The following is a 12,298-nucleotide window of genomic DNA, read 5'->3' as shown; positions in this document are numbered from 1 at the left end:
CCATCCACCGGAGGAGTTGACAGACAAGATCATCCATTTGATTGCAAGGCTATCGCAGCAGCAGTTTGGCCAGACCTCAGGTTAAGGAAAGCCACAAATGTTTGAGTCTAGGGCATTCAAGCATCTCCGTTTTTGGGTCACATGTTCTATTCTGTTTTTTGTTATACCCAAAAATTATGCCATGATGTTTCTTTTCCTTCTTGTTGGTGATTGTAAATTTGACTTTAATGCAATCTGATTTCATATCACCACTTTGGTGCAACCAGGTCTCAACCCAGTCTTAATCGGGTTATGGGCTTGTTTAAATCTAAATAGGCTTTAAATGGTGCAGTCCATTATAATTGAATATTTTAATTTTACATAGAGGTAAATCATCTTGACACATCTTTTTGTATTTTCACATTAAAATTGAATATTTCAACCGTTTGAAAATGGCCGATTCATTAGAAATAGTACAACTCGTGCTGGCCCATCCGCCCATAATATAAAAACATACCCAATACATCAGTGTGCCTTTCAATAAGTCCAGCCCAACAGAAAACTAATATCATAAACAATTTCGTTAATATAAACAGATTTGGGCCAATAAATCAAACAGGGTCCAAGCCCATAGCAAAGAAATTTACAAGTTAAAGGCTCGGACTGTAACCGGGCTAGGTTGGGCCTGGAATCGGTCCGTCCAATAGGGCGCCCAATGGGATAGGACCCCACACTGGGACCACCCGATTGTTGAACGTGTCAGGCTTAATTATTAAATGTATCGGGCTTAAGCCCGACACGCTTAATAATCAGGCTGGGCTTTAACAGGGCGGGCTCAGTCAGGCCTGTTGGGCCGGGCCTGAAATTGACACCCTTAGTCTCAATCTTACACATGACATTACATCCCTCTATCCCAAAGTTTCGATCTCCACACCTCATTTCAATGGTGGTTCCTTATCTCTTGAATAAACAGTGTTCATTACCAAAAATAAATAAATAAATAAACACAGTGTTAGATCCCTTTTGTATGGTCGTTACTAGACAATAAACACAGTGTTAGATCCTTTTGTGTGGTCGTTACTAGCTGTGATTGAATAAGAACTTTCATTGGACTTTTTAATGGCCTTCAATTTTAGAATTCGGATTTTTCCCGTGGAAATAAAAGTAGGGTTTTATTCTGATGAGATCTCAAAAGTTAGGCCCCGTTTGTTTAGAGGGGAAGTTAGGGTGGGATTGTCGGAAAGATAGAATCCACATGTTGGAGGAATTTTGTTGAAATAGAGGTATTGAGGTACAGTTGAGATAAAATAATTTTCCGATGATTAATAACCAAAGGGGTAGGATTTTGCAGTGTCACATTCAGCAGACAAAGCAATTAATGATGTCCCCACAATTTTTGTAAGTCTACCATCCCAAATTAATCAAACAAGATTGAGGTGGGATTTTAAAATGCCATATCAGCATTTTCCCACCCCACCTAAGTCCCCTCTAAACAAATGTGGCCTTAGGGTTTTTATACCCTTGGATTATTATTCCAATGAAATTTCAAAATGTAGGGTTTTTATCCCCTTGGGTTACTACCCCATTGTTTACCACAGGTTACACAAACTTGCCTACTAGGGCCATCCCATTATAATTTGTGGTGCCACTTTCAATCATATTTTTAATGAAGTATCATGGGCATCTCTTGTAATTAAAAACAAAAAAAAAAAAAAAACTTATATTTGTTGCCATGGATTATGGAAAAGAAGAAATGTGGACGATATAGAAGCAAGGAGACTTTCCCAAAGAATCCAATGAGTGTTGTTGTTAGATGGCAAATCCATAGAAATTTGGACGGATTAACTAATGTTGCCTTTAGAATGTTTCCAAGTTTTGGGGTTATGCTCAACTCCTTTCATGTGTAATACATCTTAACTAACTAAAGTATACATCTTTCTACCCAAGAAAAAAGACAAGAAGTTTTGTTTAATAAAAACAGTTTTATAAGAGTTGTATCATGTTTGTAATAAAAAAACAATCAAGAGACATTATAGGTAGAGTTGATATTTGACAACGGTGGTAGCCTCTAAGAATGCTGATGTTATTATTTCCTTTTCTTTTAAGTCAAAAGTTTTCATGCACGGACGTGCCTATGCACAACTTACATTAAATACATTTAGATCGACATAAATGCCCATTAAAAATGAAATAAACACCTTTACCCCCCCCCCCCCACTATTTGACAGAGTGGATAGGAGAATCTTCCATGTGAATACCTTCCCTTTCTTTTAGTTTATCTCTTTTTATTATCTGTGAAAGCAGGGGTAAGACTGCGTACATCTTGACCCTCCCCAAACCCTACAGTGGTGGGAGCCTCGTGCATTGGATATGCCCTTTTTTTTTGTATATATTTAAAAAAAAGTACATCAAGCTTTTACAAGTCCTTTTACAGCCACAATAAAACTTCAACAAGAGAGCACATAAACAAGACAGTTGCCATTTCGATTAGTATTGTAGTTTTGGTAAAACCCATGCACAACCTAATCGGATTCCTCTACTTCCACCTGCCCCTACTGTCGTGTGCGCTCTACACACAAGCAAAGCAAAATGTACCGTCTTACCTCTGCCCGAGTGCCTTGTCCGAGCTAGGGTAAGGCGATACTTTCCGCCACGCTTGTGTGAGGGGGCGCACCACAGTACCAGGCAGGTGGAAGTAGAGGAGTCCCTGCATAACCTTCAAAATTTTCTACCAAAAAAAAACACATTCAAAATTATAGAAACTTAGAAGGAATGATCTTATTTGTGAAAATTAATTTGCAAAAACTGCAATCCTCATGCCACTCGAACAATGCTCTGGAAAGTTGCAAATGAAGTAGTTATTTCCCTTCACCAATTTGATGTGATCATTTCCACTTGTTGCCATGAAGGATCCTCTTGGAACTGAGCAAGTGCGGTAGCCCTGGTGGTTGACCTTCACAACATTGTGAGAGTTCGCAAGGTACTGAAAAACTGTTAAACATTTGAAGTAAATTATTAACTTCATAAAAGAAAAAAAAGAAAGAGAATCAAAGAAGGAGATCAAACAACAAATAACAAAACTTCTAAGTTATGGCTAGGGTTTCAACAAATAAGATCTTGATCTAAAATTTCATTCAATATATATTGTAAATGTATATCATTTTTTGGTGGTTTCCCCTGCGACCACTGCCATGATGACAATGGGGATTGAGGAAAACACGATGAGGAGTCGCTAGCTAGGAGGAGGGCTCAGGACCTGTGGAAGAGCCTCCATTCCTGATCTAGAAAGAGAGTCAAGATTGATTCTCTATGGTCTGGTAAGAAATCTGGTTAAGGGTCACGTTACGGAGGTAGGAAGGTGTTAGGCACCAACTCTGCCTGATCTTCCACTATATGTTAAGACTCGAACATCAGACGGGTTTCGCCTTTACACACACACACACACAAAAAGAAGAAAGAAAAAAAAACCATTTCTTGGACCATTTTGCCCTTAGTCAGGTATGTGGTACCTACCAAGTATGTCACCAGCCATGAACTTCTTTCCCTTAGGCCAAGACTCAACCTCAAAGTTCCAACCAGTATTATCCCCAACAATGTAGGATTTTGCCTGAGCAATCTCAAACTGAATGATAAAGCAACAAAAGAGAACCAACATCACAATCCCTCTGGTGGCCATTACTGTACTACCTCTTTCTTGATCAGCTATTATCCTCCAAGCTAGATAGCTAGCTATAAGGTTACTATTTCTTTACAGAAAAAGACTGGAAGAGAATGAGAGAGTTATTTGGAAGTTTCTGCAAGGAGATTAAGGGAATGAGTCTGTCTTTTATATATTGAGTTAGCAGGTTATGTAAGAGAGAGAGAGATAGAGGGGAAAAAATATCTAATTTATTTATATATATTTTTTTGGATGGATAAGATAAACTAGGAATTCATGCTTCACCACTAAACCCTTATCAAACCCACCACCATCTCCTAGATCATTTCTATTTTTCAAAAATTTTTGTTCTGTTATTCAATTGATTGATCTAAGTATCCCCACCGACCATATGTCTTTTCTTCTTTGTTTTTTCATACAAATGTGCTACGTATTCATTAATCATATATTGTGAGAATTGCTTATCAAAAAAATAAAAATAAAAACAAAGTTCTTTGATGCGGGGTCGCAGGATGCGCTTAGATACATGGGGTGGGCAAAATGATCGGCCCATCACCCCTAATGCCACTACCCCGCCCTATGTGTCTGGGCACAGCCTCTCCTGGACAAAGAATGTGGGTCCAAAAAAATATTGTGAGAATTTGTACGTGAAAGTTATGTATTAACATAAAAGCACATGGACAAATTTTTTGTTTTTTTGTCTAAATTTAAGTCAATGGCTACCTGGCCAAATCAAGAAAAGAAAATTAAAAACCAATTAAAAGATAACAAATCATCCTCCATGATTGAATATAACAATAATTTATTCTCTTTCTTTAACATTATTTTTTTGGTCAATCTCTTATTGATTAATAGATTATTTAAAACAGAAAAAAAAAATAGTAGACATGAAAGGTCACATGTGATGGATTCTTATTTGGATGGACAGACCGACAAAGAACAAATTAAATATTTTCATCATGAATCAATGAGAGCTTGATTTGATACTCTACAATGAAAAGTCAAGGTACGCTTAAGAAAAAGAAAAAATTAAAAGTTTATTTTCTTGTTATTTTTAACATAATTTATTGGGAAGGGTTTGCCTAGACATACATCGTATAGCCCATTGGATGGCCTTAATGTATACCACATGGCAGGTCGAATGGGGGAAAATTATTCTCCTAGGTTCTCTGTCCGATACAGTTAGAGGTGTCAAGAAAGCCCGCTCGATCCGAACCCGCCCTAAACCTGGCCCGGACCCGACCCTAATTTTTTAGCCCGAAGGGTGGATTAGGGTTTAGAAATAGCTTGACTCTGGCAGGGTCAGGTCGGATTCGGGTTTAGGCCTCGGGTTGAGCCCGGCCCGGCACGACCCGACCCTATATTGTTTATAAGTATATATATATATATATATATATATATTTTTATATATACAATATATAGATATATAGATATTTATATATATTATATTATTCTTTATCCTAATAAAAAATAATAAAAAAACACTCAAAACCCTCTTAACCTAAATGTGATTCACATTTCCCTTCATTCGCCGTTTGCTTGAAATGTTCTCCAAACCCCATCTCTTTCAGTCTTTCCCTCTGCGATGTCTGGATTAGCCTCATCTATCATTCTCGTTTGGACTTTGGAGGAGAAGGCTGACAAGGAGAACTGCAAGGCGGGTTTGGACCAGGTATGTCCGATTGTTCTTCTTCTTCCGTATCTCTCTCTGGTTCTCTCTCTCGCTCTCTTCTCTTTGCTCATTCTCCTTTTTTTTTCTTTTCATCGGGTCGAACCCTAGAAGGGTTAATCGAAGTTTCGAAGAAAAAAAGGGGTGGTGGGCGTTTTCGCTGGAATCGATAAGGGTTTTTTTTTTTTTTAAGTCAAAAGGGAAGCGTCTTCCCTGAATTCTCTGGTTGAAATCTAAGTACCAGAGGAGCTCCCATTACATATCACCATTTTAAACAAACAAACCCCCTAGATTTCACTTTCTGGTTCCCCAGATTCTCTCTCTCTCTCTCTCTCTCTCTGGTTCTTCTGTTATTACTAGGCCTTCATTAGGCCTGTCACGAGGATTGCCTTTTTAATTAATCTGTGGAATTAGCACTCATGGTCATTGGAGTTAATTAGTTACTAGATTGTAATTGTAGTCACAGTAGGAGTCTTAATTTTATTGGGAAGTAATACTTAAAAACAATGTCCCTAGTGGAACAGCCGAAGTAGTTTTAATTTTATTGGTTAACCTATTGCTTCGATCTGTTTTAGTTTTTTCTTAACCAATAATAATATTTTGTTGATTAAGTGTCCTGGAATGTTAATTTCTTTCTTTTTGTTCATGATATTCTTCTAAATTTCTGATTTTGTTACATTATATTTCCAATTTCATTAAGATTGAGATTTGTTTTCATTTTCCTTCTTATAGATTTAGGGGTTTCTTCGATTCAATTTTGATCCGGTCCGCTGGCTCCTTCAGTCCTTCTAGCCTTTGGGTTACTGGATTTTGTATATTTTTCTTCTGCTTAATTTCATCAACAAATGTCATTTATTTTGATTCTTTTGTGCATGACTTCTTGTAGTTCATTATGTGTTTATTCTAAACTCTAAACCACGTATAGATTGAAGTGATGTTTACAATCTGATCAACTTTGGCATAGTAAAAATTACAGGCATAAGAAAAACCATTTCCAAAAAAAAAATTAAAGCCAAGGTCGGTTCAGGACAAAGGGGTCAATCGGGGCAACCCGACCTGCTGGGTCGGGTCGAGCAGGGCCGGGTTAGGGAAAACCTGGCACGGCCGGGTCGGGTTGAGGGTTTCTTGGCCCCGCAGAGTTGGGTCAGGGTCAGCGTTTAGGTTAAGGCCTCTAGGGTCGTGGTCGGGGTTTAGGCAGCCCGCGCCCAACCCGACCCATTGACACCCCTAGATACAGTTCCCTAGTGCCTCTAATAAGAGGGGGGTGGACAACAGCTTAGCCATCTGAAGGTGATCGTCGTTCATCACATCGAGTTCACCACAAGATCACAGACACTCAATAAATCATCATCTTGAGTGGGTATCTCAGGTACCATATGGCGTTGAGTTGCTTCTTCGCTATTCCGAATCACTATATTTAAGCTTCTAGACTTCCTAGGAGATTCTTTACGCATTTCCATCACCCTCTTACCTTTTTCCTACCATGAGATTGCAATGAAATTAATCCAAAATGAAAAGAAAACCCTAACCTAGGGTTTCATAAGAGTATATAGGAAATGAGAAGGAGGAGAAAAAGAAAATGGATTCAAGGCTCCAATCCTTCAAGCTATCCTACAATTCTATCCTACAATTGCAATAAAAGATGGAAAGAACCCTTGGAAAATCCCCAGAGCACCAAAAATCGTGAAAATAACCTGATTAAAATGCGAAACTCATCACAATTTTATCCTCGATCCCTCCGCAGATCAACAATGAAATGACCCGAGTCTCCAATGGGCCAGTGTCGATCGACAATCGCCCCTTGTCGAGCGAGGCCAACCAATGTCTAGCTTTATTGTTTAGTACCCCTAACAAGAATCATTATCTTCTCTTGTAACTGCACGGTGCAGTACTGCATCGTGCGGGCAAGCAGAGGCCATGTGGCATAGTGGGCCCCACATGGTGCACATGGCCTCTGCAGCCACCGCACGGTGCAGTACTGCACCGTGTAGTAACTACATAGGATAAAAATTCCCCCTAATAGACATCTTTTACAAAAAACACTTAAGACATGACCCTTCGACAACAGAATCGGTCCGTCAATCCTACTAAACCCCCGTATAGAGTTTCCCACAAGTAAGTTGCATCTAAAATACTCTTCACATAATGTCTTTTAAAATTGCACACTATTTTGATTATCGTTTTACCATTGCATTTGATGATTTCGTGCATCGGTGTTTTCATCATTTTGCGTCTTGCAATCTGGTACCCCTAAGCAAGGTGCTAGTAGACGATTTGTCGGTTTCAAATAGAATCACTTCTTTGTCTTTCAACTATTTCATAGTCTCAGTAAAAGAGAGGCATTCTGTATACATTTCATTTTTTCACCCCTGAAGACCACTCAGACAATGATGAGTAGACATCGACGCTAAGATCTCTGTTATTTACTAACCAAGAAGGTTGTCCACACCCTTGGGCTCATTCACAAATCCTTTAAAAAATTACAAAAAACCCCTTGAACCAGAAAATGACATAAGGGACTATTACCCCAGAAATTCGATGGTGCATTCAATATGCAAACTATTTCATCATATCCACACTTGGAACAAAAACAAGATCAAATACTCTTTCACAGGGAGAAGATTCTATTTCAAAAGAGCGGGACTAACATTGGAGGGAGTACTTGCCACCCAGTGCAATTACTAATTCTCATACCGAACCAAAGTATGCGAAACAACGAGAAAAAATGGCTTTTGAATCACCTAATTCATACATATAGAACGAAGGATATGGATGTTTGAACATTCCAAGTTTAATCCTGGATAGGCCCAGCTAGGCCTGGTTCTATTTGGAACTAGCCCGGTTCTAAAGTGAACTGGTCATAATAGAAACAAAAAAAAAAAGGATTACTCAAAGGGGAAATCGACATAAAGCTCCCGAGTCAACAATGAGCCACAGTCGACTAAGCTCACTCGACATCATGACAACCCCTCCATTTTTTTGAACAAAATATTGCCGGTGTTGAGGTAAACAAATAAAAGCTTGACAACCACTTAAATGGGGTGGATATTCGAAGCCCCGACTCAATGACAAGGCTTGTTCTTCGACAGGGCCTCATTGTCAAGCATGCCCTCTTCATTGTTGGAATTTATCTAAATATTGTTGTGGGACTTTAGTCCCACATCGGTTGTGAAGAAGGAAATCTTTTGGCATATATATGATTGTGATCTATTATAACATGTTATGTTTAGAAAGGATTGTACGATGCACTAGCGAGCGAGGACTGTGACTGTCCGAACGCGTACGCGTGCACGAGGCGCAATGTGGTGCTTTGATGGTACACTTTACACTTCGCAGGTACATTGAGCCCAGTGGTTGTGACTCATCCGAACAACCATGTGAGCCCAATGGTTGTAACCCATATGAACAGCCAAGTCCAAGCCATAAAAGCCCACGAGTTTAGTCATTCAGTATGTAACAATTCTCATAGTTTCAAAGTGATTACTGTGCCTGATTTATCTTGGGAGGCAGATTTGCTGTAACCTAGTGCAGTAGTAAGGGTGCAAATACTGTCTTAAGGACAGAGCGATCTCGTTCGACTCAGGCAGCCTCACCTGTCCACTCCTTTTTTTTTTTTTCTAGTTTTCTAACATTCATTGTTAAGTGCTGCAGATTTGCCATTTTTTTTCACTTTCCTTTCTTGGAAGATTGTGGTGCCAATTGCACATGGGATCTAATTTGGAAGCTTGGGGCCTGTAATTAGAAACTCTTTAGCCCCCAAGTTACCCCTTTTGCACGAAATCTACACGGTTATACCTTATTGGACAAAATTATTGTCCAAACTTACACCGTTGATGAAAAAACTGACTTGGGAGATTCCTAATGAATGATGTAGATCCATACAATTATCCTAGAACGTACCTAAGGGTCTACGTACTATATAGATAACAGTTCTCTCACATTGAGGGGGCCGGATTCTCCTCAAGTTGTGCTTAGGGAAAACTCTACAAAAGTAAGGTTTCTTCTTTTGAGTGAGTTAAAAAGAACATGTTGCTACCCTTACACTTAGGGTGAACACATCCGAATTTTAGGCCTTATCCCTAACTCTAGATTGGTGGTATCCAACACGAATTTAGCTCATCTCCAAGGAGGCGTGCACCCAGGGTGTTGCCAGGGGGCATCCAGCAGTTGAGATGTGCCACACACATCTTGGTGCATCCCTAGGGATATGTACGGCACAGCCCAATGGCTGGTAGTGCCCTGGGCATTCCCTGCTCCTTGATTTAATTAATTGATTATACCTCTCCTTCTCTTTTGAGGTATAAATTAAAGTGGTGTGTGTTATGCTACCTTTCTAGGTAGAGGTCACATACACACACCCATGTAACGTGTATGAGATCCTATATATCTTCATAGATAGTGATCATGCATGTATAACTTGGGCTCACTATGTGAACGTACGAGAATGGCTCCCAACTGTTCAGATGGAATCCACTCCATATGGGTCCCATAGAGTATCGATTGCACTTCCACCGCCACTTTCCAGGGGACAATGATCAACCGAAGCTTTTACAAGTCCTCTTATGAACTATTAGACCGGGCTTAGTAAAAGTCTACTTTTACCCTTGTAACTGAATCCCTATCACATACGATATAGAATTCCATAAGAATAGAAAATCTATACTGCATGTGATATGGATTCCTTATTGGTTTTCGTAACCTACTCTTCTATTCTTCTCTTCTATTCCTTGTAAATCAAGGCTTGTAATATGTATATGTTCTTCACAATTCTAATGAAAAGCTCACAGTGATATTCACAATCTCTCTGATTTTATTATGGTATCAGAGCGTTATTGGGATTCTTCACCTTTTTCTCGTTCGTTGCAACCAGTCTCTTCTTGATTGTTGTCTCTCTTTGATCGTTGCAGCAAGTCTAGTTCTCCTCAGATCTTCATCGTTCCAGCAGGCGTTGTTGCTACTGTTTGCAATCTCACCTTAGTCTTCAACGATGGTTACACCCATTCCCTCGGATAGTTCTGATGCCTCAATCCAATCAGTTCCCACTGTTTCAGCCAGCGGATCAGGGACTGAGCCAGCGGATCAGGGACTGAGCCATCGTCTCCATATTATCTTCACCACTCTGACAATCCTGGTGCTGTTCTCGTTTCTTCACCGTTAACAGGAGATAATTATCTGACCTGGCGACGAGCAATGCGAATGGCACTTTACGCCAAAAATAAAATGATGTTCGTTGATGGAAGTTTATTGAAACCAACATCTCCCCCTTCTGATGTTCAAATCTAGGGATGGTTTAAATTCATGGTTCTCTCTTGGATTTTAAATGTGTTGTCTCCCGATCTTGCCGCCAGCGTCATCTATGTGGAATCAGCACATGATGTGTGGAAAGAACTTGAAGAACGTTTCTCCAGAAGTAATGCTTCCCGAATTTTTCACCTCAAACGTTCGATTGCTACCATACAACAGGGTACTGACACCCTTTCCGCTTACTTCACCAAGCTCAAAGTACTCTGGGACGAACTCTGCTCCTACATCCCAGTACCCACTTGTTCATGTGGTGCTCAGGTTGCTTTGCATTCCACTGTCCAACAGGAACGTGTTTATCAGTTCCTTATGGGGCTCTCTGATAGCTATGCAGCTCTTCGATCCAATATCCTGGCTATGGATCCTTTGCCTGATGTCAACCAGGCTTATCATATTCTTCTCCAAGACGAACAACAACGCTCTTTGACTTTGCCTTCTCCAGTCGATACTGCTGCTATGGCTGCTGGCCATACCCTCAACGCTTCTTCAGATCGTCGCAGTACCAATCCCGGGAATCCACGACAGAGCAGAGGGCGTCCTTGGTGCGACTACTGCAAGGTTTATGGGCATACTCGTGCCACTTGCTGGCCCTTAATGGGTATCCTCCTGGACATCAGTCTCGCACTCGTCGCCCTTCTCAGGGCCCCAACACTGGCTGTGATCTTGCACCCAAACCAGCCCAGGTTGCTGCCATCTCTACTATGCCTGTTAATGGGTTAACTACTGATCAAGTTCAGCAGCTCTTATCTCTTTTGAACATTGGTTCGTCTTCCCCCAGTTCCAATCTAGCAGGTACCGCCACTTGTCTCTCTGTTTCAGGTATGGCTTCTTCCTCTTGGTTACTCGACAGTGGGGCCACTGATCATATGACACATGATCTATCCAGCCTGACCAATGTCTCTACTGCCACACACATCCCTCCGGTTCGTTTACCCAATGGACTCACCCTACCCGTGACCCACTTGGGCCATAAGTCTCTTGGTCCGGATGTCACACTCCATGACGTTTTATTTGTCCCATCTTTCAAGTTTAATTTAATCTCTGTCAGTAAATTAACTAAATCTTTAAATTGTGCTGCCATTTTTTCCCCTACTTCTTGTGTTTTGCAGGACCTGTCAACGAAGCGGCTGATTGGAGTGGGAACGATGCATGATGATCTCTATTACTTCACTCCCTCCACTGCGGCTCCCTTAGTTCCGCCTACAGCTTTTCCGACTCACTGTTCCACCTCCTCCACCCTGTGGCACATGCGGCTTGGTCATCCATCTAGTGATCGTCTTTCTCGTATTTCTTCTTTTATTTCTGATAACATTCACCCTGTTAAATCTAAGGGTGTCAATTTGGGACCGGAACCGGGAACCGTCCCAATACCGTCCCGCTAAAACCAGGTACCGTACCGTCCCATTAGTAAATGGGACGGTCGTATCTCGATTTTGGTACCAATGATAAATGGGACGGACGGTTCTGGGACGGATTCCCAACGGTACCATGCATCAAATACCAATAAGGTACCGGAATGGTACCGACATACTAGTACCGTTTAAAAAAGAAAAATATATAAGATCTTTTTTTTTTGGGAGAAAAAATAGGGTATAAGAATTATATTTATGATGCATTAGGGACGGGACAGCCACAGCTCTTGAAGTCTCGCCTCTCAAAATCCCGGTTCAGTGCTACTCTCTCGTCCGCAA

At 40.6% G+C, this 12,298-nt stretch overlaps 2 protein-coding genes across 2 annotated transcripts; one reads left to right on the top strand and one right to left on the bottom strand.

Annotated features, from left to right (window-relative positions):
* Positions 1–2,770: 2,770 nt before the first annotated feature.
* Positions 2,771–6,766, bottom strand: LOC122644718 (basic blue protein-like). The gene is made up of 3 exons (XM_043838111.1): positions 6,626–6,766; positions 3,493–3,601; positions 2,771–2,970 (listed from the first exon to the last, which is right to left on the bottom strand). Exons 1-3 carry the CDS (start codon positions 6,764–6,766, stop codon positions 2,771–2,773), a joined length of 450 nt encoding a protein of 149 aa, XP_043694046.1.
* A 3,838-nt stretch (positions 6,767–10,604) lies between these two features.
* Positions 10,605–11,760, top strand: LOC122644717. Its single transcript, XM_043838109.1, has 3 exons — positions 10,605–11,165; positions 11,225–11,426; positions 11,717–11,760. Exons 1-3 carry the CDS (start codon positions 10,605–10,607, stop codon positions 11,758–11,760), a joined length of 807 nt encoding a protein of 268 aa, XP_043694044.1.
* The last annotated feature ends 538 nt before the right edge of the window (positions 11,761–12,298 follow it).

The sequence above is a fragment of the Telopea speciosissima genome, chromosome 11, assembly GCF_018873765.1.
Source record: "Telopea speciosissima isolate NSW1024214 ecotype Mountain lineage chromosome 11, Tspe_v1, whole genome shotgun sequence".
Lineage (NCBI taxonomy): Eukaryota > Viridiplantae > Streptophyta > Magnoliopsida > Proteales > Proteaceae > Telopea > Telopea speciosissima.
This window is presented reverse-complemented; position numbering and strand designations above follow the sequence as displayed.